General features: G+C 35.9%; 1 protein-coding gene across 3 annotated transcripts in view; it reads right to left on the minus strand.

Moving 5' to 3' along the window:
* PTPRK (protein tyrosine phosphatase receptor type K) overlaps positions 1-26,962 on the minus strand; it is a 479,445-nt gene that overhangs the window by 161,152 nt on the left and 291,331 nt on the right. For all 3 annotated transcript variants that reach the window (XM_079780718.1, XM_079780717.1, XM_079780719.1), the window contains exon 7: positions 13,865-14,158. In XM_079780718.1, coding sequence (XP_079636844.1) covers positions 13,865-14,158 — 294 coding nt within the window. The remainder of the gene's footprint in view (positions 1-13,864; positions 14,159-26,962) is intronic.

A 26,962-nucleotide genomic window follows, 5' to 3' on the forward strand; every position in this document is an offset into this window, starting at 1 on the left:
TTTGCACTCAAGTATAGAACTGGATATAACCTTGAAAAAAAATAAGTTTTTATACTTCAAAGTTCTAGTAAGATATCGGTGCAATACTGTTTGTGTTACGCTAGCACCCCAAAGAATGAGCACCCCAAAGAATGAGCACACCAACCCTGCTGTTAACCCCTACCACCTGCTCCAGTGGTGCTGTGGCGATATGTGGAGGACACACTTTCTGCAGAGGAGCACTGCAAACCTGTGAACTGAGGCATCATGGGAGGGCAGAGAGCAATACCAGAAGGAAGACAGAAGTGTCATCAAGACTTGAGCCTACATTAGTTCATCTAAGGTCAGCTGATGGAAACCAGCACGAAACCACATCTTGATTGTGTCCTTGCCTCAGTGCTGGGACCCGCCCATGAAGGGGAACATTGAAGATGCACCAACGAAATCTCACAATTTGACAAACGAATCAGTTTCATAAAGCACATACGGAACATTCTTAATGAACTTGTGACTATAAAACAGCCATTATGTATTTTAAAGTTGTTTCTATGTAAAAACATTCAGTTTCAGTAATGTGAATAGTTCATGCACTAAGTGACTAATATATACAGTATAATGTTACCCCTACAAGAAAAAAAAAAGAGCATAATATTTTAAGTGTGGTTGAGTGGATTTACTTGAATTTCTAAGTCGAGGACAGCATACCCATGACTCCGAAAACATGAACAACATGGTGATTACACCCAGATCTGTGTAATCTGTTCTCTACCCTCTCCACCAAACTGTAGGCCCATGGATATAACTGCCTACCAAGAATCTCATTTCTAACACTAACCATAGCTACTTCCATTTTAGTGCTTTCCCCAGTGTTTTCTTCTTTCAACTTAAAACCTGCCACTGTTCCTTAATATTCCAAGCCAGAATTCACTTGCAATGTGTCACAAAATTCTACTGATTGTACCTCTCAAATCCCTTCCAACTCTGCCTCCTTATTGGAATTCTTATCTTCACTGCTTCAGTTCAAGCACTGATCAATTTTTGCTTCGACTGATGTAGCAGCCTTCTAATCTCCCTGAAATCTTTCAATCTCTTTCCTAAACTACCACTAGAGAATCACTTCTAAAAACAAATCATTCCAAACACTTTAATGAAAAGAACTCAAACCAATTATTTTTTTAAAATTCACTCCCTTAACAAAATATTATCGTGTATTAGTATAAAAAATTAACAAGGACTGATGGGTGAGTAAAACGATGGTTAGGTGAATAGGTATGTGATAAAGCAAATATAGCAAAAGGTAAATTCCAGTGGTAGATTCACGGCGCTCGTAGCATCACTCATTCAGATTTCTGCATGTTTCTAATTTTAAAAATATCAATAAAAGTTATTTTTTTAAATAAAGTGGCTTATAGTTATGGCTAATATTTACTGTGGGCTAACTACATGCTAAGTAAGCATTTTACATGCATTATTTCTAGTGGTGTGCAGGGGATTTTTAACACTTTTATAATGCGTTTGGCTCTCCAAAAAAACTGAGAAGGTGGGGAGGAAAGAAGCCCTGATTTGTAGCATTTGCCAATTTCCATGCTGTAACACTTCCAAGACAGAATTAGAAGAGATGAATATTAGTATACTATTATATAGTATCTTCAACATACAGATAAAATAAACATTGCCTCAAGAACATGGATAATGGTGCAATGTATGAAAATAATATAAGGAAGTTTTGAGTAATTTGTTTAAAATATGTGATATTGTTTGTATAATTATTTCTTTTAATTATTTAACAACCAGTGGCAAAATTCCTGAATACTTGACAATTCTTAGCTTTAGCACATCATAAATATCTCACACATCCTAAATTGGGCAGGTTCAATTATTGACCATTATTTTACAGATGACAATATGACACATTAGAGAGATGAGGTTACGTTACTTGCCCAGTAGTATGTATGAGAGCCAGCTTTCAATCTCCATTTTACTGACGCACGAACCTTAATTCATCACTGCCAACGCTAATGTTTTGCTGCTTGGTGACATTCTACTCATACTTCACAATTCCTTTGTGGTCCCACAGAGCCAAAAATCACAACCTATTACACCACTTATTGGTCTAATTATTTACCTACATGCCTCTCTTCTAGCCTCTCTAGGCAGCTCAGCATACAAATGCACAGAGGAACTACTGGGACAATAGACATTGTTGAGTGGCTGTAAAGCAGTCTTCATCCTAGAATACCCAGCATTGAGGCAGCATATAACGGAAAACAAGAAAATGCGATATTAATTAGTCTTGGTTTTCTCATCAAATAGCTGTTTGATACTGACCAAATTATTTCACTACAGAGACCAAGTGCCCAGGATGGTGATAAAAGGGGGAGCTGGACTTAATTATGAAGTATTTTCTTACACTAAAGCTGCATGACTGCATGCATGCCCTTGCTGATGCCATGAAGACAGAGTAATGGAATAGTATGTGTCAAGAACTTTGCAGCCACGCCCATAAAAGGTATATGCCTACCACGCAATCCTCACTGAAGCATTTAAAATAGCCAATCATTGGAGGCAGTCCAAACTTTTAGTAATAGAAGAATGGCTAAATATATTCTAGTACTACATATGTCCAGTAGAACATAAAGTAGTCATTAAAGGTGATTGCTAGAACGTCCTGCAGAAACACAGGAAATGAGATATGATGGTAAGTAAGATAAGTAGGATATAATATTGTACATATCTTACATTCACAACATAAAGCAAAAACCACAGGCATCAGAAAAAAATAACTGTAAGTGCTTTAAAAAATCCATCTGTGAAAATTTGGTGTAATGCTGCTACATATAATTTATATAAAAATGATTGGGGTGTTTGAGTTCTAATGAGCTCTTTATAAAATCTGGGACTTCAAGCAAGGGGCCTTCAGTTTAGGGGTGCTCAGTGCACCCCTGGCACATTTCCTCCTCCTGAGCAGAGCAGAGCTTATTGTTCGAGCACACAATGAACACAACACACAATTCACCAGGAGAGAATGGAGAAACATGAAAGGGAGTTAAAAAAAAAAAGATTCTGCTTTTTAGTATCCCGTAATATAATTTTTAAGGTGATATCCAAATAGCTAAAGTTGATTGCAAAATTTTAAAAGAAAACCCAAATTGGTTTCATTAAGCTGAAAAAAAATCAAATATTAATTGAATTCAAAGAGCTGACCTTTCCCCAAAGTAACAGGTTCATTGACGGAATGTGGCCTTAAAATAATGAGGTTTCCCCTCTGTGGACAGACAGTAAGCCAGAGTGAAGTAGGGGCAGGCGTTAAAGGATTATCTGAGTCAGCTGGAAGGAGGACTCGGAGGAAAAGTTGTCTCCCTGTTGCTTTCAAATGAAGCAGCACTCTGTATTTTATTGATTGACGTTATGTGAGGTGGAAATACAGGGCGGCGGGGGGGGGGGGGGGGGTATTTAAGTAAAATTAAATACAATGATGATTCAGTTTCCACAGTCACTTGTTAGAAGGGGATCTACATGTTACTTAAGTTACTTGTTAATTTCACTTTTTAAAACAAGATAAATGAGCCCTGGTCTGTGTGGCTCAGTTGGTTAAGCATCATCCAGTCACTGAAAGGTCTTGGGTTGGATTCCTGGTCAGGACACATGTCCAGGTTGTGGGCTCAATCCCCAGTCGGGGTGCATGTGGGAGGCAGGCGACAGAGATTTATCTCTCACATTGATATGTCTCTCCCTCTCCCCTTTCCTCGCTCTCTAAGATCAATAAAAACACATTTAAAAAAGATAAGTGAGAAAAATGTTGTCTTCTCTCCAACACCTTATGTCCAGCTCTATCACTGACTAGTAAGAATTCAAAATTCATTGACTAAATAATTAAGGTAAACAGGACCAAAGGAACATCTTCTGGTGAGTGAATGAACAGATATTTTTAATTTTCATTTTGCAATTCTTTTTTAAAAATCTTTATTGTTGAATATATTAAAGATGTCCCCTTTTTTCCTTATTGACCTCTTTAGAACTTTAATATACTCATCTAACAATCACAAATTCATCAATATACCAATTGTTTAAGTTATGTTGGGTTTTTCCTGAAAGCATTGTGCTTTAAAATGTCATTATATAAAGGTGGTAAAATGAAGAAAAACTTAAGGTAACATTGGTTAGTATTGAAGAAATTACACCTTTAAGACATATTCTTAAACTTTCTATAGTGTAATAATTTACTGGGTGGCAAAAAAGAAGTTAAAATTAATGCAGTATGTAAAAAAAGATTACTGCCATTTATATTTCCAAACTAGATATCCATTCCTTGATTCATGTGTATGAATCTTAGAGAAGAAAACACTTCCAGCAAATCAATATAGTATAATTTCCATTAAACTTTACTCTGAAATATGAGCATGCACTTTAGATGCTCTTGATTTATAGAAATACCTAATAACTGGAACAGAAATTATTTTCTTATCTTCTATAATTACTGTCAAAATAGAGCTATATATATTTATTTAATACATATATAAAGCAAAGCCTTGTTTTAACAATAAAGTATTACAGATTCACGTATAACATTAGAACAGAAATATGATGTTTGTTTATTTTAAGGGGTAGTTATTACATGACAAAATATAGTACCTGATTAAAAATGAAGTAACTAACAAGTGAAGATAAAACTTTTTTCTTTTGTTTATTATTCTTTTATTCTGAAGGACTATATAGAGGTAGGAAATAACAACAAAGGCAGAGAATGAAAGATAAGCGGCTTAAACTCAAACTTCACCCACATGATTTGGCTGAGACAATTAAAATGGACATCACTCATGATTTCTAGGTCATGTCATATGTAGTGACAGTCAAATTTGCACAGATCTTGCTTGGGGTGATATAAAAGGCATGGATTTCTGCCCTTGTAAAGTTTTTAGGAGATTTACAAAGTTTAATAGAACTTAGAACACTCAAAATTAGGATTCACTCATAATCTTTTATCTTGGAATAAGTTTTTTCTCACTGCAGTTTACATGCAGGTTGGTAAAGAAGAAAAAGAGCAGGGGAGTCATCCCTCCAGCATTTGTTAGTTATAATAAAGCGGTAACTTGTTGAAAGACAGTGAAGACCAAAAAGTGGAACTCTAAGATGATGATCCAGTCTTCAGATTGAGTTGAGAGTCAAGTTAAATGATGAAAATAAGGTACATCTTTATACACTGTTCTTTTTTTCCATTCAAGAAATTGTAGAGTGAGCAACTTTTTCCAAAAATGCTGTTATAACTAAGATGGGTCTGGATGAGTTTAAGAATAATCATGAATCTGTACTCCTGCTCAAGAAAATGTGACTAAATTGTGGGGGGAGGGGAGAGGGAGGAGGGAGGACGGGGAGAGGCACAGACCCAATTAAAGAGTTTTCTTTCTTATCCCAAAGTAAAGAAAATAAATTATAATTTAACTAAGGGGAGAAAAACAGGGGGTGACAACTGAAGACAGAGGTAGATTCTCTGGGTAATAAGGAGAAAGAAAATCAAGGACAAGTCTATGCACCAGTGTAAGCACAATGGCACACTCAGAGAAGTTGGAAACTCACAGGTTTAGTCCCTTGAACTCATCTTTACATTCAACTCATCCCTTAGTGTTCCATATCTAGATCTATAGCATTTTTATTCTATCTAGGTCATTTTCTCCTTCAGACACTCTTCTGTTATTATCACTTAAGATATTATTTTTATTTCTACTTTATATTGAAAAAGACCTAGGACCAGAGGAAAAATCTAGGACATTTAATGGGATTTATGCTATTATTCAAATCATTTCCACCTGTCAGCTTTATTGTAGTATGCAAAATTCAATAAAAACAAATGAAGCCAATAAAAAGAGTACCTAATGATATCGTTAACAGACTCAGCATGTGGTAAAGTACTACAGATAAATAAAATTGTTTCATTTTTACTGGTTAACAAATGCTTTCTAGCAACCAAGTAAATTACAAGACAATTATGAGCTCAAAGCAACCCAACTCTATTTAGTAAACTTAATTACACAGCTACGAAAGATATTCCCAATAAGAAAATGTTCCATGAACTGCATATATGGTTAACTAGACATCCCTTTCAGAGATTTAAAAAAAGTGAACAAAAAAGGTAGGTGGAAAGATGATTTTCATATTTGTTCAACTTCATGAGTCTTATGCTGGGAGTTCCTAGACCATTAGCAGAGTTAACAGAAATTGATTATATTATATCTCCACCTTCCCCATGGAAATTTAGAATATATGCTCCATAGAAATTGAAAACAACATTTCTATAATCCACAGACCCCAAGAGAATTCAAATAAACCAAACAAGTTATTTTGATGATTTAAAGTAAAATATGAATTATATTTAATACCGCCATCTGGCATATAGTTTCACTATGTATTTGTAGAAAGGAAGAAGGTAAAATCATCCTAATGGTGACAACTGGCTAAACATTGTTTAATGCATTGCTTCATAGTTAAGAAATCAGAGATAAGGCTGTGGGTTCATTCAACAGAAGTGTTAACCCAGCTCTGTTCAGAAAACAAGGTTAATACTCCATTCAAACATATTGCTTGATAAAACAAACTTTTGGTCAGAAATTTTCCTTCTCATCTCTGAATTTCCAAAGCACTTTGTATTTTTATTATATCACTTATTATGTTTTTGATATTACGGTTCTAACACGAGGGTGTCACTTCCTTATGAGTGGGAATCCTGTCATAATAATGTTGTATCTTCTGCTGTCCTAAGTGTGGCAATGTACACAACGTTCACCCTCAATAAAGTTTATTAAATAAATACATCTCATCAAATACACAGTAGCCCTTGAATTTCTCTGCAATCTTTCATAATTTTTCCTCTAAAATAATGTGTTGTACAATGGGTTTTGCATAAATGTTACTGACATTGGAAAATGTAGATATTTTAAAAACAAAAGTAAATCAAACAATAAAGTTAGATCACCTAACAAAATGACTTTAAAATCCTTTAATGAAAGGAACTTGCTTGATTATTAGGAATGACAAGATTTGCCAGGAATTTCATATGGCCTGTTTTTGATGGAAAAATGAGTGAGGCATGCTGTAGAGAAGATGACAGCCAGCATACTGTAAAAATTTTTCTAAGCATGTTTTCATAGTCTCTCTGCCCCTAGTCTTTCCTTAGCTCAAACTCACTCATCCTCCACAGAAATGGGGTGATCTTTTATGTAGGCGAATCTAGTAATGTTGATCTGTTTCTCAAAAACAAGAGAACCTGGACATGTGAGACCTGGCCACCTCCCACCTGCAGCCTTGGTCCTACTACAGCTCAGAGACAGCCTCATCTGGGTTCAGAACCCCCAAGTCAGCAGCCATGCTTACTACTGGGCTAACCATGTGGATTCTTCTGATTTTAATTTATTTTGTATTCTTTTCTGCCTTAAAAACTCCCTGCTAATTTTTAAGATGCAGCTTAAAAGGCATCCTTTCCTGGCCTCAGCTTATCTAAACACTCCCTTAAAGAACAGCTTCTTCCTCTAGATTTCTGTCACTTTGCATTTTACTCTTTGTTGATAGGTCTGGCCCTGGTGATTACTAGCGGCCTAAGTGCAAGGCATTGCTTGTATAACTTTGAAGACCTAGTACTTTAGCCCAGTGCTGTTATCAAAGGAAGAAACCAATAAATGCTTTTACTATATAAATAAATGTCTTTCAAACTGAAATATTCTTGATAGAGTCTGAAAAACGAAATTGAGCTATTACTCACAAAAACAAAAATCTAAAAAAGAATTTTACGTTTAGATTTTATGAAAATTAAAGAACTGTTTTCCAATACGTTTCTTATAGCTTTTTGTTGGTTATTTTTAATTTTAAAATAATAACATTGCCTTTTTAAATTCTTGCTCAAAACCAATAAAGAAGCCACATGAAGACCATATATAAGAAATTAATACACTTAAGCGAGTTTTTAAATAAGTATTGATATAAGCTTTCAATATAAAACACAGAGATGTCAGCCTTACACTGGAAACCAAACCAATTCTTACAAAAGTTGTTTACTTTGTTTTAACCCCATGGCTGAGTTTCAATGATACCTAGTCTTTGTGATTGATAACTATCTTGGACCACAGTAAAAATCAATATATAGTTCCATTTTGCTGATGAAGTTGTAGCCATAAGGCCAAAATTCAATTCCTCACCTAGTGGTTTCTGGTCTATGACTGAGTTTTGTTTCGTTTCCCTTCCATTTTGAACTTAGGAGAGGAAAAAAAAATGCATTTTTAGTAAATGTTTACGTGTAAAATAAGACACTCTCCTTTTGACTGCTTCATAGATTTACATGTTTCACTGAAAATTGCCAAGAGCATCAAACCTCAATATAAGGGCAGAAAGTAGTTTTCCCAACTGTATAAATATATCACATCCTGGACAACCTGAACTCTTGACCTTCCCCGTGAGGGAGATGCCGCTCAAATGTCAGTTAATCATAGCACAGCACCACAATGGGTTACCCAGAAGGAGAAGGCAATTTAAAAGAGCAATTTTAACATGCAATTGCCAAAGCATGCGATGCAGACTATTTCGGAGGATGGCATATTTTATTGCCATTTAATAAGAGAAAGAGAAACTGTATTTCCTTAGCTTCAATACCAGATGGTATACCCAGGGGAAACAGACAGACTCACACACACACACACACACACACACACACACACACACTCACTCACGCACGCATGCACGCGCATACTTTCTTTGGTTGTTTAATGGAGTTCTTGAATTATTTCCCATTTAAGACAACTTCACATTTATACCTTCTTTAAAATTTGTAAAATGCCTGAAGAAGCACTATGTGAATACCATGGGTCGGGCTGTAAGCTCAGAGTGAAATAATCAAACCCCCAGGTGCACAGAGAGCAGGAGGCAAGTATAGGTGGCTACAGCCACCAGAGACTGAATCACCACCTGGCCTACCCTGAGAGACCCTGAAGCAGGTAATTTCACTCACCAAAGGATTCTCGTGCGCTTTAGAAAGAAAACAAAAAAGAAAAGCATCGGCAACTAGGTAGGACATTTTCAGATACGGATACATCGAAACATTTTTTTAACACTTCTTTGACCGTTTAAAATACTTACCTTGAGTTTTATGCACATTAATAAATTGTGCTTTCAATAAAAGTGAAGTTAAGGACATCAAACTATTTTTTTCAGGGAATAAGTTAACCATGCAGGTATGATTTATAAAAATGTATGTCCCTCCCAGATTTGTGTGTTGTACTTTCATTTATTCATGAGAGAGAAAAGAAACCACCTATAGTAGGGGGAGTGGGAAAAAATTCAGGCTCATCAAGGAAAAGCCCCTTTTCAGAACATGGGTTTGAGCCAACGCTGCCGAGTTGTCTAATAGGAAACAAATCTTGTTTTGTTTTTCCTGAGTCTCACTTCCACGAGCTACAAAATTGGATAATAATATATGTAATTCACAGGATTGGTCTGAAAATAAGATATTATGATAAATCAACTTCATATGCTAATCATAAAGCAGTAATAATCAATACTTAACTATGAAAATCTACATCAATGTGTTAAAATACAAAATTTCCTCATTGACACACATATATAAAACCATTTAATTAACTTGCTATACAATTATTTATAGACAGATTTCTGCCAAGAAAATAAATACACTATTGCCAGAAATAAAATTTCATTGGCTTAAATACATTAAAATGGAAAACTTAACATAGTAAATTATAATTAATGTTCTTTTCGATTGGTATTTAATAGCAAAATATTCTCCCTCTGTGCTACACCAAAATAAAATAAGAATGTTTCAGAGGCAGAAAATAATCATCACATACTCATTATTTACAAGAAATTCATGTGAAATTGGTATCAGAAACAAACACAGCAAAGATTTTATACTTATTACTAGAGGCCCAATGCAAGAAATCGTGCAAGAGTAGGCCTTCGCAGCCGCCCTCCCAGCCCTGGCTTCATTGGGAAGGTCATCCAAATTGTCATTCTGCTGTTCGGCCGTTCAGTCGATTTGCATATTACTGCTTTTATTATTATAGATTAGGCTTCCTGGTGGTCTAATACGTAGGGTGTATCAATATAGTCAACATTTATTCAATCATCTGATATTAATGGTAAAACACTACAACTACACTCTGGCATTCTCCCAGCACTGATGAAAATGAATGAGTTACAGAACCAGTCTTCAGAGCTTGCACAAGTTAGTACAATTAGATGGAAACTGATCCAAAGGCTATGCTTGGGGTTTTGGAGGAATCATTTCCCCCGATTAGGAAGAATTTCATATTTTTTGCTTTTCAAAAGGTTGTTTTAATTCTGAAGTAATGCATGTTCTTAAAAAAAAAACACACACACACACATCTTAACTAATAATGATTATACGAGCAATAATAATGGCTGCATTTTACTTAACACTCCCTACGTGCCAGCCTTTGTGGTAAGGGCTTGCATGCATGAAAACACAACCATTTTAGGAAGAATTTTTAAGCTTTTGAAATCTGTCCTAAATATCAGATAATAGCATAGTTAGTATAAGTTGTGTTCTATTTTCTTGTTATAGGACACCAGGCTGTCCTGGTAAGTCTGAGGGATCTTATATTTGGAGAAAAGGATATGGATCTTGAAGAAGGGAAGTAGATGGACATTGTAACAAAGACTCTGTGTTTAGATATTTAATGTTTATCAGTTATAATCAACTTCTGCTTTTCAAAAACTGTTTAAGAGTTAATACAATATATGCTTTCATAAGCTTTCCCTCCTTTTCTAACAACTGAGCAAGATTAGTAGACAATCCTTGTAAAATAGTAACCCCAAGTTCTTTCAAATCTATAATGTAGGCAAATATCTAGTCTATAAGCACTTTTTACTATAAAAATCTGTATCAAACACAACTTATGAGGACATTAATAAATTAACAAACATGAGACTAAGACTTAACACATGTGAAAGATAGTTTTAAAAACAAATAAACTCTCTCTGAAATGAAAACTAAGAGTGAGCCTGATACCACTGTATGCTACAGAGCCCACAAAGTAAATATTCTTCAAATAAAGAATTAGGAAAAAATATATATAGTTCCAAAATGTCAAGACATTTTTACACTTGAAAACAGTTATGAGTGCATGTTATTTTCACTCTATCCCTTCCCACACAGGTAAGATTAATCTTAAAATAAAAATACCTCAAAACACTTTTCTAGTCAATATCTTTATTGCATTTCAATACGCATTTTAATTTCAGTTCAACATGGATTCTGAACATAAGCATTCAATGAGGATAAATCAGTGCTCATTAACATGCTGGCATCCACTTAATTACAGAAGACCTAGCTTTAAAACAAAATCCCATTTACTGGCAATCTCCATTGGCCCTCACATCAATAACCAATATCAAATAACTAGGGCACGGTGCATGAAATTTGTGCATGGGGATGGGGGGGTTCCCTCAGTCCAGCCTGCACCCTCTCCAATCGGGGACCTCTTGGGGGATGTCTGACCACTGGCTTAGGCCCGGTCCCCAGCGGTCGGACATCCCTCTTGCAATCTGGGACTGCTGGCTTCTAACCGCTCACCTGCCTGACTGCCTGATCACTCCTAACTGCCTCTTCCTGCCTGCCTGATTGTCCCTAACTGCCCTCCCCTGCCAGCCTGATCTCGCCCCCAACTGCCCTCCCCTGCCAGCCTGATCTCGCCCCCAACCGCCCTCCCCTGCTGGCCTAATCGCCCCTAACTGCCTCTGCCTCAGCTCCCACCACCATGGCTTTGTTTGGAAGGAAGTCGGACGTCCAGAAGATGGCCAGTCGACCCGGTCTAATTAGCATATTACCCTTTTAGTAGTATAGATAGATTATATAGGATAGGATTAATTAAATGTGGGGGGAGCCTTTTTCAGCAGGAGGAGATGCTCTTGGCAGACAAAAACACATAATCCCTATATCTGGACTGATAGCCAGCCATATGCACTATACTACCAAACCGGTCATGAAAAAATTGAACTGCTTTCTTACATCTTATACCAAACAGCTGTTGCCCTTAAAACCCCTCCTCAGCCCCCACCTTAGGTTCTGCCTTTGCAGTTCACCCAGATTAGGTTCTGATTGGTCAGTTTCTATGCCAGTCAGCGTCTCCAAACCTATCTTTGGGCCTGATCAAAGAGGCAGGGCTGATCAGCAGCCCCTGAGGAGGCCCGGAGAGAAACAGAGATGTGGCTGCTGGCGAAGCTGGGAGAGAAAGAGAGAGGCAAGGGCTGATCAACAGCTGCCACCGAGGCTACGGATCAGACCCTGCCTCTCTCTCTGCAGGTCTCTCTCTGGGCCTGATCCGCAGCCTCCTTGGCAGTCAGTGCTGGGTCGCCACGTCAACCCAGCACTGACTTCTGGTGTTAGGTCAAGCCTTGGAAGTTATGGACCCTGGCTCTTTATATATATATAGATTCCCAAGTTAAACAAAAATTACATTGTTATTAGCAATACATTATGTGATATTGTTAATTGTCTACTTTGATGAAAATAAAAAAAAATAAGAAGGCAAATATGATATTTAAAAGAGAAGTTTGGGCACAGAAAGTCAAGAGGCAGACTCCTGGAATAGCAAAATTACCACTATGATTCTAATTTGTATATAGCTATAAAAATTAAATGTAGAAAAAAATGTAATTTTTATGTGAAAATGTGTAGGTTCCTTTGTAAAATGAACCTCATTGTTCATTGTTTTCCATTGGCATGGAATATTAACTTCGAAAGATAGAATGAGCTACTTCTCATCTTCAAAACTGTCTCCTCTTTAATTATTCCTCTGACTAGTTGAGGTTGTGGAGTGAACATGTCACATGTCTCTCCCTTAGAAAGTTCATCTACTACAATAAGAACGATGTGTCACATTTCCTAGAATGAAAGGACACAGCAGTACAGATATTCTGTAGAGCAAGTTATCAGTATTCTTGGTGGATAGCCCCAAAATATTGTAAATGCTAAACAGATGTTCAAGAAACAAAAGACACTGTATGGACATTTGCGGTTTCATAGATCCTCACAGTCTTCTTTTTCCATTTTCAGAATCTAGATCATCAAATTTTCAACACACATAGATTCATGCACTAACTCTGCAGGTGTTTCAACATAATGCTTGATAGAATAAAAAATGTCTTTCAACTAAACTATGTTCAATAACAAAATAAAGAGTGCAATAAAAAATATAATCTAATAACTAAGACGATTAAATTTTTCAGTGGCTTTTAATAAATAGCTAACAATTTCTTCCACTATAACAGCATGGTAGAATAAGGAACTATGATTTATGTTATATATTACTTTTTATTCTTTCTTTGTGCTTTCTCCATATGCTATTATTTTCACCACTGTTTCAGGCATAGGGAGTGTATTCTGCAGCTGTTCACTTAATCCTCAACAAGTGAATTTTCTGAATAGAAGGGCTGGCCACTGAGACTTGGTTCAGAGTAACATTTCTTATATTATCAGATACTCCTCTGCAATGGTTGAGGAAGCCAATTTCCACACTATAAGAGGGTATTTAGCATGCGCTTGCATTGCCAAGGTTTGCTCTCAGTACTTTCACCTGTGTCTGGGGGAGATTTGGGGGTGAATATAAGCAAACTGAGCAAAATTACCATACAAGAAAAGATTATGGTTACAAAATAATACTGAATAATGTAGAGAAAGACTCCCACTTCTCCTAAATCAGTCAAATTATCACGGAACCAAGGCTACAATTTACCAAATTCACTGAAACTCTTCGAATAGTGTGATTATATCATGTACCAAATAATTAGAACTTTCAATATTGTATGTATAATATATGTTTTATGCAAGATGCTGTCACTAGCCAGAGCAGCCTGCTATCAGTCTTACCTGCACATTTGGTTCTGGTGATCAGCGGAGGTCCTGGGAGCCCCGTCCCACCTTCACCAGGTCTGGTAAGTAGAACTCGGATCTCATATTCAGTGTCTGGATCCAAATGCCATAACTTATAGGTTGGAGCGTTGACTGCGTGGGTTTCTGTCCAGGAACCTGATGTCATCCTGTACTCCACTTCCTTCAGGATAATGGGACCATCGCCAATGATGGAGTTGGCATTTAGCTGAATCAGCAAATATGTAGGCCCAACACCAAGCAGCTGGGGAGGAGCAATGGGTCTTGGCGGTTCTAGGAGAGATGAATGTGTAATGTAATTAGTAAAAATCCAAAAGACTATAATACAGACAAATATACAAATGGCTCTCAAAGCCTAAAGGCTTAATACATTATTTATTTATTATAATAACGTATATGTTTATAAATACATTTAGAAAATCCTAATGCATGAGTGGTCCCGCAACTGTACTTTTAAAGAGCAAATACTTTCACAGATGGGATATGATGCATTAGGACAAGTTTCCTCTTATTAAAATCATGCCTCTCCAGGCAATAAACTTATAAAAGGACAGTAAACAAGTGAAATAAAGAAAAACATATTTAGAAATGGCCAGTTCTGATTAGCTACTAACAGAGTGATCTTTGACCTTCTTGAGGTCCTAAGACCATTACAAATCTTCAAATTAATGAATACTCTTCACACTCATTATTTCATTCATGAAAAATGGCTGTGTGGTGTGTGTTTTCATGCTCTGGTTTTTACTTCTGATGAAATAAGGAGGAAGGCACAGCAAAGCAGAAATCAGAAGCTAGTCCATGTACTGACTCATTTCCACATCCCCACCTTAAAGCGTAATGAACTAAAATTTACACTAAGGCAAAATCACAAATCATTACAGATCACTGGCTTTTGGGAGTAGCATGGACTAAGGCAATGCATCAAATATTAAACTCAAATGTCAAAGGTACACTTCAATTTAATTTTGGATAGCTTAGATATTTTGCCTGAAACATCAGGAAACATTATTTCAATGTCTGAACTTTTAGAAATGGTGAATGATGAATTAGAACACTTTTTCCTTATGTAACAACAATGTAGCTGAAATTTGATACTGGACTTCATGAGGGCCTTCCCAAAGCTACCTCTGTCCATGCTATGTCATGAAGACATTCTAACTACTCCTTTGTGATCAAGAACACTTCCAAAAGCCAAAAAGCTTTAAAGAAAAGTATTAATCTAAATAAAGTTGCAACTGCCTTAAAATTGCATTAAAGGTTTTCTTTTAAGACTGAAAGCCAATCTAGAATACCTCTGGAACTCTTTTGACTCAATACGAGACAAGCAGCTAAAGAGAAAAATTGGAAACATATCTGAACAGATATTTCTCCAAAGAAGATGGACATGACCAATAAGCACAAGAAAAGGTGCTCCACATCATTAGACCCAAGGATGGGTAAAAGAAAAAAGTCAACAATAACAAGTGCTGGCGAAGACATGGAAGAGATGGGTGAGACTGAAATGGTGCAGTTGCTGTAGAAAGCAAACAGTTCCTTTAAGTGAAACCTAGGGTTACCTCACATCGCACTAATTGCTCTCTTCAGTGTCTATCCAGGAAAAAAGGAACATTATATCCACAATAACATCAATGAATATCCATAGTATTTTTTTGCAATAAAAAACAACAAAAATGCCCAATATTTAGAACTGTTGGATAAACAAAAGGTAGGACATCCACACAATGGAACGTGGCTCAGTCATAAAAAGAAATGATATTCTGACATGACTTGCAAATCTATGTAGAAAGTAGATGGTGGCTGCCAGGAGCTGGGCAATGAGGGAATGGAGAGTGACTGCTAATGTGTACAGGGTTTCTTTTTAGAGTGATGAGCATGTTCTAAAATTGACTGTGGTGATGGCTGCACAACTTTAAAAATACTAGAAACCACCAAATATCTAAATATACTAGAAATCACTGTAAATGGATGAATTTTATGGTGTGAAATTTCTCTCAATAAAGCTGCTAAAAATATTGTTAAAAAAGAAAAAGCAAATCATATAGGAGAGATAGTAAATGCAACTGTACAATATGCACCCCATAGGGGTAAATTGGAGAAGATACATATAGAGGAAAGTTAAGGACAGTGTATTTCAAACTGGACTTTCTATTTTAATGAAAATGCATGTTTGGAATCAGATACAATGCAAAAAGCCTATAAGCAGGTTTTACTTTCTGATACAGATTGAGATGAAGTAAGCATTTTCAGCTGTAGCCCTTAAACCTTAATTGTATAAAAATATAGTTTCCACCTTATGTACACCTAAGTTACAAACATCCTTAACATAAGGAATAAGACTAGCTGGCCTAGATCTTTACACAGGCTAGTCTTTTTCAAATTTTTCCCTGCAAAATTTATGATATATATTTATTCAGTAACTACTAATTGCTAAGATGTTTTTCACATTGAGCATTCACATAATAAGGCCAGGGAGACAGAGTAACAATAAATCAACAAATTCATTATTTTATTATTTTTTCAAGTTAATTATTAAAAATTAAGAGTTATGTAGAAAACAAACAGATGCTGTCATAAAGAATAACAGATTAGAGGGAGGGAGTATTTAGTAGCAGCAATTTTTTTAAAAAAATCCGAAATCCATTGAAGAATATTGATTTATTCCCATAATTAATTATGAACATTATGGCAATGCTTTCAAACTAGTTATTGATAGTACCATATGAATTTGTCTTTCACATTGATCACGTTTAAAGTGAAAACAAAACTTTTATCAAATAACATAGGTGCTATATAAACTGTTTGTGTTTAGAGTTATTTTTATTGAAAAAGTAGTTATTAATACCTGATTTATAAATTTTAACTATAAAATCTGTACATTATTGTTTGAAAAATTTTTCAACAATATACGCAAACTTGGCCTGGCCAGTGTTGCTCAGTGGTTGAGTGTTGACCTATGAACCAGGAGGTCATGGTTCAATTCCAGGTCAGGTCATATGCCCAGGTTGAAGGCTTGATCCCCAGTGTGAGGTGTGCAGGAGGCAGCCGATCAATGAGTCTCTCTCACCATTGATGTTTCTATCTCTGTCTCCCTCTACCTTCCTCTCTGAAATCAATTTAAAAAATATTCAAAATTGTGCAGAGGGTGAACGATTTCCAATTTCACAACTGACTTCATTTGAGAAGTTACAAAAGGAAAGGATTAAATAAAACAAAAAATGCTTCAAATTTTTAATTTTTTATCACCTGAAGTAGCATAGAGCTAGACATTTCATATAATGAAATTTTACCAGTCTAGCATCATTCAATTTTTTAATATACAAAAGTTTTGGTAGACAGAAAGAAAAAGTTAACGTATTTTCTAAAGTTTACACTAAATTTAAGCTGAATAGAGACATACACATAACAGAAAAAATGCAAAGGTATTTCCAGACTATCTAAATGTTGTACATATTGTAAGCAGTCTGCATTTTACAAGAAAACTGAGTTTCCTTATATGTGCAATGCTTGTTTTCATTCCACATTGCTCAGATACCAATTAACTTAAATAGGAAATGATGCTAAATTCATAGCTTACTGGGGTTCTACCCCAGAGCAGCAATGCCTCACTCACATTACAGCTGAACAACAACATGAAGAGCTCTGGTATTTAGCATGATGAAATGATTTGTCCAATTAATTATAAATAACAAAACTAGGTTCATCTATAAGTTTATGGGTATTTTGAACTGACCTAATGACTATATATTGAATGTTAAATCTCACCAATCAAATCTCTGCACAGCATCGTCATGGAAAATGAAAAACAAGAGACCAGCATAAGAGGGCAGGGAGAGGAGAAAGGAGGAAAAGCTACAACAAAACATTACAAAGAAGAGAAAAATTAAAGAGTAATATTTCTTCTAACATGTCTATCTTTTAAAAAAATGATATGTAAAAGAACACAAAGCTTAAAGTCAGGAGATCTAGTTTCAAAAAATGCATATACACATAGCTGGGTAAACCTGAATATGTTATTTAACTTCTTGGCATTATAATTTCTTCCTTGGTAAACTATGCATTGTTTTAAGAATTTTAAAGGCTCCCTATTTCTAAATACATCAAGAGACCCCTATATTTAATGCAAATATATATATATTTTTGTTTTTTCCAGAGTGCATAAATATTAAAACCAAAAGTTAATATTCAACATGAGTGTTTTTTTGTATATGAAGAAATGAGTTTTACGTAATGAAATTCTTGGCCTGAAGTAGGGCAACAATTCACTCTGATCAGTTTTACATCTCATTTGTTATGGTCAAGCCAACACAAGGGGCAGCCCAGTAATCACAGCAGTAACTTCGTATTTGGAAATACGGCAATATTCAGAGAGGCTTAGAAGTATATACCTTGATTAACAGCATGATTATAAGAAGTGAAACCTAGCATTAATGAGATTAATATATCACTACATATTAAATTTTTTATGTTGAAGGTAAAAAGTAGCTCATATTAGCATATGTATTTTGGTTTGCGGCCCTTGAGAAAAGAAGGCTTATTTATAAAATATCTATTCATTTCAATAAATTATGCATGAATTTTAAACAGTTAGCAAATGAACATGTAATTGTTCTGCAGCAATATTAATATTCTTCATAACTAATACACTACCAACCCCAGAGGTGTGGTGTGAATAAATCCCAAATGTAAACTAGGTATCAACTGAAGCATGCAATACCCCAAATACAAGATAAACCATGCTGATGTTACTTATTAACTTCCAATTAATGACTTCTATTCATTATTCTAGAGCTAAACAGTATAAAATCACAATTATACATTTAAATTAGTTATTAGTTTTTTATTTCACATGGTTTTAAAAAGTGTATTGAAGTCACAAATCATTATGAAAGTATATTCTTATCCAATTATTACCATTACCAATGCTATTTTACACATATGTGTCTCATATCAAAATGCAGTACATTACTAAAATGCAAAAAAGAAACAGAAGCCACAAAGCCAGAGAAAAGTCAGTTAACACAGTAAATATCAAGGACAATGACACTTCTACAATCATCTTACCAAATAAATAAACTAAATACCTCTCAATCCGATCTCCTTCCAAATTGTTTCATCTACTTGTCAAAGAGGACTTAACAAAAACTATCTTCAGATTAACTCTCCCACTATAGAGCAGGCAATAATATTGCATTTATCTCTTAGGACTGCTTTAACATTTGCAAATCTGGTTCCTTATAAACAACAGAAATTTATTCCTTTAAGATTCTGGGCTCCAAAAGTTCAAAATCAGTATCACTGGGTTGAAGTCAAGATGGCAGCAGGTCATACTTTCTCCAAAGACTCCAGAGTTTGAGAATTAACTCCTTGCCTCTTACAATGTCTGCAGGTTGCTGCTGTTCCTTACTCTGTTGCCAAATCACTTTAACCTCTCATTGCTCACACTGCCTTCTCCTCTTCTCAAATTTCCCTCTACCTCTCACTTATAATGACACTCGTGATTGCATTTGCACATATAGATGATCCAAGATACTCTCCCCTCTCAGACCATTTTTCCAGATGAAGTGATAGTCATGGGTTCCAGGGATTAGGACCTGATATTGTTGGGGCCATTTTTCAGCCTATCTTAGATAGGCACTAGGCTATCATCCTCCCCCTGAAAAACATCTCACACCCACCTTTTCTTCAGTGAGCAGTAAGCTTGTGAGTGGAGAAAAACATACACAAAAAAACAAAAACCTCACCTGGGAAGGTTTCCCAGTTAGATTCAGAGCAATAGAAATGATAAAAGAGCTAACAATGTATGATTCTACATTGTCTTTGGGAGCGGGGAGGTGAAAATAGAGATGATGAAAATTATTAATCACAATGGCTACAGGAGTCAATGCTCTCTTACAGCTAAATTGCTACCAAAAAAAACACACAAACAAAAACAAAACAAAAACACAAAACAAACAAGCAAAACATTATTAGAATATTTGTCTTAGAGATAGGTATTTTCTTATTTGCTATCATCTGTGTACTTAAATGAATGGGTCACTTCAAAATCAATGTTATTCTATTTCTTTATCATTCCCTTCATTAAAATTTTCATCCAGTTCCAGGTAAAAAAGAAAATGTATTAATTCATGCTTCATGTTGTTTAATTTTCTTGTCACCTTTTAAATGTTGAGGTAAAGGGGAGCCATTAGAGACTGAGAGAAGGCAGGATGGCATCCGTGTACCAAATAATTCAAGTGTTTATGTATCAGCTTCTTTATGATATTTGTAAATGATTTTAAATTATGCCTCAAAAGGAGAATGATACAAGCTAAAGGTACTCAAGTATTTCAAGAAATTGGGAATAATTACACTGAGGAATAGGAAGATGGTCTTTCTTCCCATAAGAAATAGAAAGCAGGTTATAGATAATTACAAGCACTTTCTGTAGGCATTTAATATCACATATAAAACAACATAATTTGTTACATTTTTCCTTATGCTAAAACATAAAGTGCACATTTTATTTTTATTTTTTAAAATATGTTTTTATTGACTTCAGAGAGGAAGGAGAGGGAGAGAGAGATAGAAACATCAATGATGAGAGAGACTCATTGATCGGCTGCCTCCTCCACACCCCACACTGGGATGGAGCCCGCCACCGGGCTTGTGCCCTGACTGGGGATTGAACCGTGACCTCCTGGTTCATGGATCGATGCTCATCATCAACTGAGCCACACTGGCCGGGCTAAAGTACATACTTTAAAACTTTTAAATTTATTTAACAAGGTTTCTCCTGCACCCACATTTATGAACTTTGTAACACAGATATATTTTTGAGAAGAGTAATAGTTCTTTCATGATTTTCACTCAAGTTATTTTTCTGATACTTCATATTTCCAGTCCTATCAAATTCCCCAGGCAGTCAAGTACCTCTCCATTTAGTCTTCTGGCTACCATCTCATAATTTTTCCTCATATCAATAATGTGCTCTGTAAATTTCATAAATTATCTTTCAGATCAATTAGTATTTTAATTGTTTACACATTTGTACATTAATAGTTATTTTAAGTCAAAGACTATTTTTTAATTTAACATAGCAACATCTCTTTTTAAATCCAACAATACAATTGATAGATAGCCTTTTAAATCATGTCATTCAGGTGGCTCATTAGCTTGAACTGGTCAAATAAAGTTAATGCTAAGACATTAAGGAATCTGGATATTGTCCAACCTGAGGCTCCTATGCCAGCACCTAGACCAAGTATCAATAAAAAAAAAAAATGCTATTGTTACCTATTATCACATCCATAAAAATTAGATGGCTGTCAGAATACAGTTATGGTAGACTGTGGAATGAGTGTATACTGTACTCCACTGCTCACATTCACAATTATGTCACACACATGCAAAACCTCTGAGAAATGTGAAATGAGCATGTGTGATTTCACAGCTGTAAGTGGGTAGAAAAACTTAAAGTAAAAAAATAATTGCAATTGAATAACAAACCCCTCACGTTATACATATTACATGGTTGTTTACACTATGTATTTTATTATTGTGAATTATATCCAGCCAAACAATAGATCCTTCACTCCCAGGCATTCTCCACTGGGGACAGTTGCTCTGATGGTCCAGGAGTGCGACAGGCTCTGAGCGGGCTGGGGACAGGATAACTAAAGGCCATGGAATGCACAGGTTATCTCACACAATGAACCATTCTCCACTCTAAACCACCAACAGGTTCCGCTGGAGAAACAGCACAACGATATTAAAGAGAATTGCCCCTCAGTAGCCCAAGGCTTCTGGCTACCTAACATTAAATCACTTACATTTCCATTTCTCAAAAGAGCATTGGGACAGAATTTTGAGGAAGAGAATGATCACTTATTCACACAAGCTGACCATGACTAATGAGGCATAAATGGCATTTGCGTATACAGCTTGCTCATAGGCAAGTGAATTGATAATGTTTTGGGAAAGGAATCTATTAATATATATCAAGAAATGACAGTGTGTCCACAAACCGAACTAATCCCACTTCTAGGAATATATTATATGAAGATGATTTAGATATTTGTTTAGAAGAGCAAAAAAATTAATGAATGGAAGTATTCAAAAATAGGAAAGTGGCGACACAAATTATAATATATCTACTCAATAGAATTTTACACAAACTTCAAGATCTCAATTTGTGAAGATCAGTTATATAACGAAAGTCATGGGATATTTAAGATTATTAGAGCTTTCATTTAAAAAAATAAAAAGGCATGCCTAGGGAAATAAAACAAACAAAAACCAACAACCAACAACCACCATCACCAGAAGAAAATGTACCAAAATGTGAACAGCAGTGAATGGAGAACTGGGAGACAATGAGTGGTTTTGCTTTTTTCTTTTATATCTGTTTCCCAATGACTTTTATAAAGTGCTCATATAATCACTACATTCTTAGTAGTTGTCACAGTGCCTGACACAGTTCAATAATATTGTATTAGAATGAATGACTGGCTCAACAACACCTAAAAATAATATGTACCCATGCCACTGCAAGAAAAATTATCTACATAAAACCTGTCTATGCCATACAAAAAAAAAAAAAAAGAAAGTAGACTACATCTTCAGTGTGACAACCAACATCTAGAGATGACAACAGTATTTATTTACTAATTTATTTTCAAATGCTGAAAACTAGGCCCTCAAAATATAAGATTTACCAACTCCTGCGTTGAACCATGTAGCTAGCCAATTGCTCTGACATTGATACACAGCACCTACAAAACATTACTATTTAATTAAAGGACTTAGTTGACTGTAACAAAAGAACACTTTCTAGGCAATTGCTTAGTGACCAAGTGGCATCAAGTGATTTATCTAGCTTGTAAAAAAAGGGATAGCTACATATATATAAAAATTCCTTTTTGTCTTTTAGTTAATTCAGGTCAATTAATTTTACAAGAAGAAATTTTTCATGTGCTAAAAAAGGTACATATATATATAATTTTGAATATATAATATACATCAAGAAGTTATCAAAATATATAATTGCATGTATACCAGAATATATACATTAACTTGTGAATCTTGAACAATAACTTAATTCAAGGTAGGAGAAAATTTCTAGGATAAACATGCCACTCAATTAAATAACTATTTCATCTTTCTATCTTTGTATGGTATGTATTTATTTTTTTAACTGAAAGATCTGTGGAATTTTAGTATTTAATCTCAATGACATGACTCTTTCCTGCTGCCTAAAGTGCTGAAATTAAAAAAAATCCACTTCAGCAACAAAACTACAAAATTTGCATACTAAATTGTATATCTTAGGTATTTCCATGTGTTTTATTCATCTGAATTTGAAAACACTGCTGCAATAACTTTATTACCTGCTTGAAATTAAAAGGCACACCATCAGCACACTGTTTTTAGATCTGTCAGCAAGAACTAAAAACAAATTTAGGTTCATATTAGGGTATATGAAAATATACATCAAGAATGTTTTTAAAGGATTTTAAAAAGTGAAGTTTATTTACTTTTTTAGCCCATGGAATCTACTCCAAAAACTACAATCTTCCTCAATAATATCTATGCAACCCATAGGCTCAAAATTATGAATTGTTGTAACAACTTTACAAAGGCCTGTGTTAGTGCCGCATCCATATGGCAGAAAACCACATATGTTATGATGAAAATTATAGATCCCTTTGATTGCGTCATCCGTTAATACAGAAGATTGTTCAGATGGCCATTTTATCCCTCATTTCAGCTTGGTCAGAGCTCAAACTGTTCATGCATTTCCAGGAAAGAACATCCAGTTTATTCCAAGAATAGCAATCAGGTACGTAGTAAAACCAGAAAAGCCTTCAATTCCTTGTTTGGCTCCCTCAAGTTGAGGCCTATAAACAGGTCATTAAATCACCAACTCATCAGATACCTTCAAAAGGTAGAAGAATAAAAAATATGTAAATGGCAGGAGAAAGGAGGGGAATGGTGTTTGGCAAAGACAATATATATCCCAGCAACATGTCAAGTATGCCTAGGTTACATTTACTCCAGTCTAGGTTCTAGGTCAAAGGATTTGAAGTACAACACTGATTTATATTTTATATTTAATACATATTAAGACACAATGGCTGATTCTAGTAAAATAAGAGATAACAATCAAAAGAAATGAATCCACTATAAAATCTGAGACTACTACATGAGATTATTCTCTCTCTCTTTATCTATCTATCTATCTATCTATCTATCTATCTATCTATATATATGTATATATATATATATATATATCTCCTATCTAATAAAGAGAGAATATGCAAATTTACCATCATGCAGTGACAAAGATGGCGGCGCCCATAGCCACAAGATGGCGGTTCCCAGTCCCCTCAGCCCTGCTAGAGTCCCACAATCCTTTCAGCCCAGCGGGGTGGGAGGGAGGGGGTGAAGGAGGGAGAGAGGGCAGCAGGCACACCGTGAGGCCAGACCCGCCCTCAGCCCCCCAGCCGCCCTGAGGTGCAGGAAGTCTCAGATGGTGGCTGCCCAGCTGCCTAGGGCCGGCCCAAGGCGCAGGTAACCAGGGCCGGCCGAGGCTTGCACTGCCGGCAGTGGCAGCAGCAGAGGTGTGATGGGGGTGTCGCCTTCCCCTGATTGCCAGGTTGCCTCCCGCCCCTGAGGGCTCCTGGACTGTGAGAGCGGGTAGGCCGGGCTGAGTGACCCCCTTCTCCATTGAATGAATTTTCATCCACCGGGCCATTAGTATACATATATATTAGTATATATAGTCCTAAAAATTATATACACCTAAATAATTATTAATTCCAATGGGTTAAATCTGAAAAGAAAGAAACATCAATCGAACTATCAGCTTTTAGTAGTGTTTACATTTTTTGGAACACCGTGTGTGTGTGTGTGTGTGTGTGTGTGTGTGTGTATGTATATGTATATACATATATGAACATAGACACATACATATATATGTACATGTATAATGTATAATTCATAAAAGTATTATATTAAAATACCCTGAGTCTTCAACATTTAAAATAGAACATTAAAAGTCTCCTAAATCTCAAATTTTAAGGAATTTTAAACTATACAATTAGAAAAATTTTCCAATGTTTAATTGTAAACAAACGTAATCGAAGTTTGCCAACTTGATCCCTGGGTTTTGCTGACTCATTGTAATATAACGCATAATAAGTACATGCTCACTATCAATATGCACTTTGTGATTATGCCCACTCATTTGAAATGATGCGTGAAGTTTGCATGTATATGTAGCCAGCAACAGATGGCCATTTTCAATGCAATGACTTAGTCAGCAATGGAATCAGGAGATGCTACCTGCTTTCTCCCTGGTTACCAGGCTCAAAAAATCCAAGCCTATATTTACCCAGAGTTAATCAGGAGAACTACTATTTACCTGTTATTTCTTATATGACTTTAGAAAGTACAGAGTAGCCAGTTTTTGTCCAGGCATATTCCTCTATGTATACAAGTGCTATACTTAATATTTTTATGAAAAAAAACTGTGATGACATAAAAAAACAACTGAACAAGATTTCAATCATATAGGGTAGGTCAGTGATCGGCAAACTCATTAGTCAACAGAGTGGCAAACGGCGGCTCGCAAGCCGCATGTGTCTCGCGAGCCGCAGTTTGCCGACCACTGGGGTAGATGATGTCAGAATTGAGTTGAATTGTAGGACACCTAGTTGGTATCCCAAGAAAAGCTTGTTGGTATGGGAAACACCCTTCCTCCCACAAACATGGGAATTGGTAGCAGACCCCATTTATCATCTAAAACATAAATACTGGAAGGCAGTCCTCATTGTGACCCAGGGTGGGGGGGGGGGGGACCTAGATAAATATTAAGGTGTCAAGACCACAGCAATGCAATTCCACAGCTAAGGGATCGGGCTCTTCTTTCACAGCCACTGCTATATGACAAGAAATCTCCCCAATCTACTCTGATAAATGCCGTGCCTATGATAAATCAGGGTGTGGAATGCTACGGCCAGACTGTTCATATATTCTTGGAACTTTAAATTTTCCATTCTCCTGCAACTTTACCCAGATCAACTGAAAATTTGCTAAGGAAAGAAAAACATAAGTAAAATAGGCGCATATTGCCATGGGCACTGAAGAATCTTGTAAAGAGTACCTACATCCGTGGACTTAGATGAGTAAGAACTGGGTAATAAAGCCTACTGCTTTAGATACTATAAAGAGGAGACGAAAACGCATCATGTTTCTCGGGCATGAATTTTTGTAAAATGACAAACACAAAAGTTGACAGCTGAGAGATCTTCTCATTTCTTGTTCCAAAGCCATACACATATTTTTCAAAGATATTTATCTACACCTATGTTCAATTGTTAAATTAAGAGTCTGACATTCAGCCAAGGTTAAGAAAGTTAGCTTGGAAATTGATTGTAGATGTATACCAGATGTATGTAACTCCTGCAAAGCATCCTGATATGTTCGAAGTGCAAAGGCACTGATTTGTGCCTGAATATTTTTCATCTTGCTGCCTGTTTTATTTTAATATAAATCAAGCCAGGTTGAATACTTTACTAATTATAAATTTATTTTTTCCTATTTGTAAAAGAAAATGTCAATCAGGTGATGAAGAAGAGGTATCAATGGTGAAGCCTGTGCCCCCTATATTCCATGGTGCCATATGGGTGATATTCATATTATAGGCAGAATAGCAGGGCTGAAGGTGGGGGGGGAGGGACTAGATAACTTTTGTGACTGTCACAGTATTATAGGTAATGCAAAGAAAATGCAAAATAAAAAATATCATAGTCACTGAAGTGGTTTGAAAACATAGTCACAAATTCTCTGAGAGCCTTCTCATTAAGAGGTTGGGTCCATGTTCCGTCCTCTTGAATCTGGGCAACCTCGGACCTGCCTTGCCTGAAGGTGCAGGGCACAGAAGTAGTAATGGAAAGAGACTTTGAGGCTAGGTCACAAAACACCAAGTGGCTTCCTCTCTGTGTACTTGGAACCTAGAACACCTGCTTTTGGAGCCCAGAGCCACCATGTGAAAAATTCAATTAGCTGGTGGAGTCAGCCCAGCCCAGGTGCCAGACA

The sequence above is a fragment of the Cnephaeus nilssonii genome (genome assembly GCF_951640355.1).
Source record: "Cnephaeus nilssonii genome assembly, chromosome: 9".
NCBI classification, from domain to species: Eukaryota; Metazoa; Chordata; class Mammalia; order Chiroptera; family Vespertilionidae; genus Cnephaeus; species Cnephaeus nilssonii.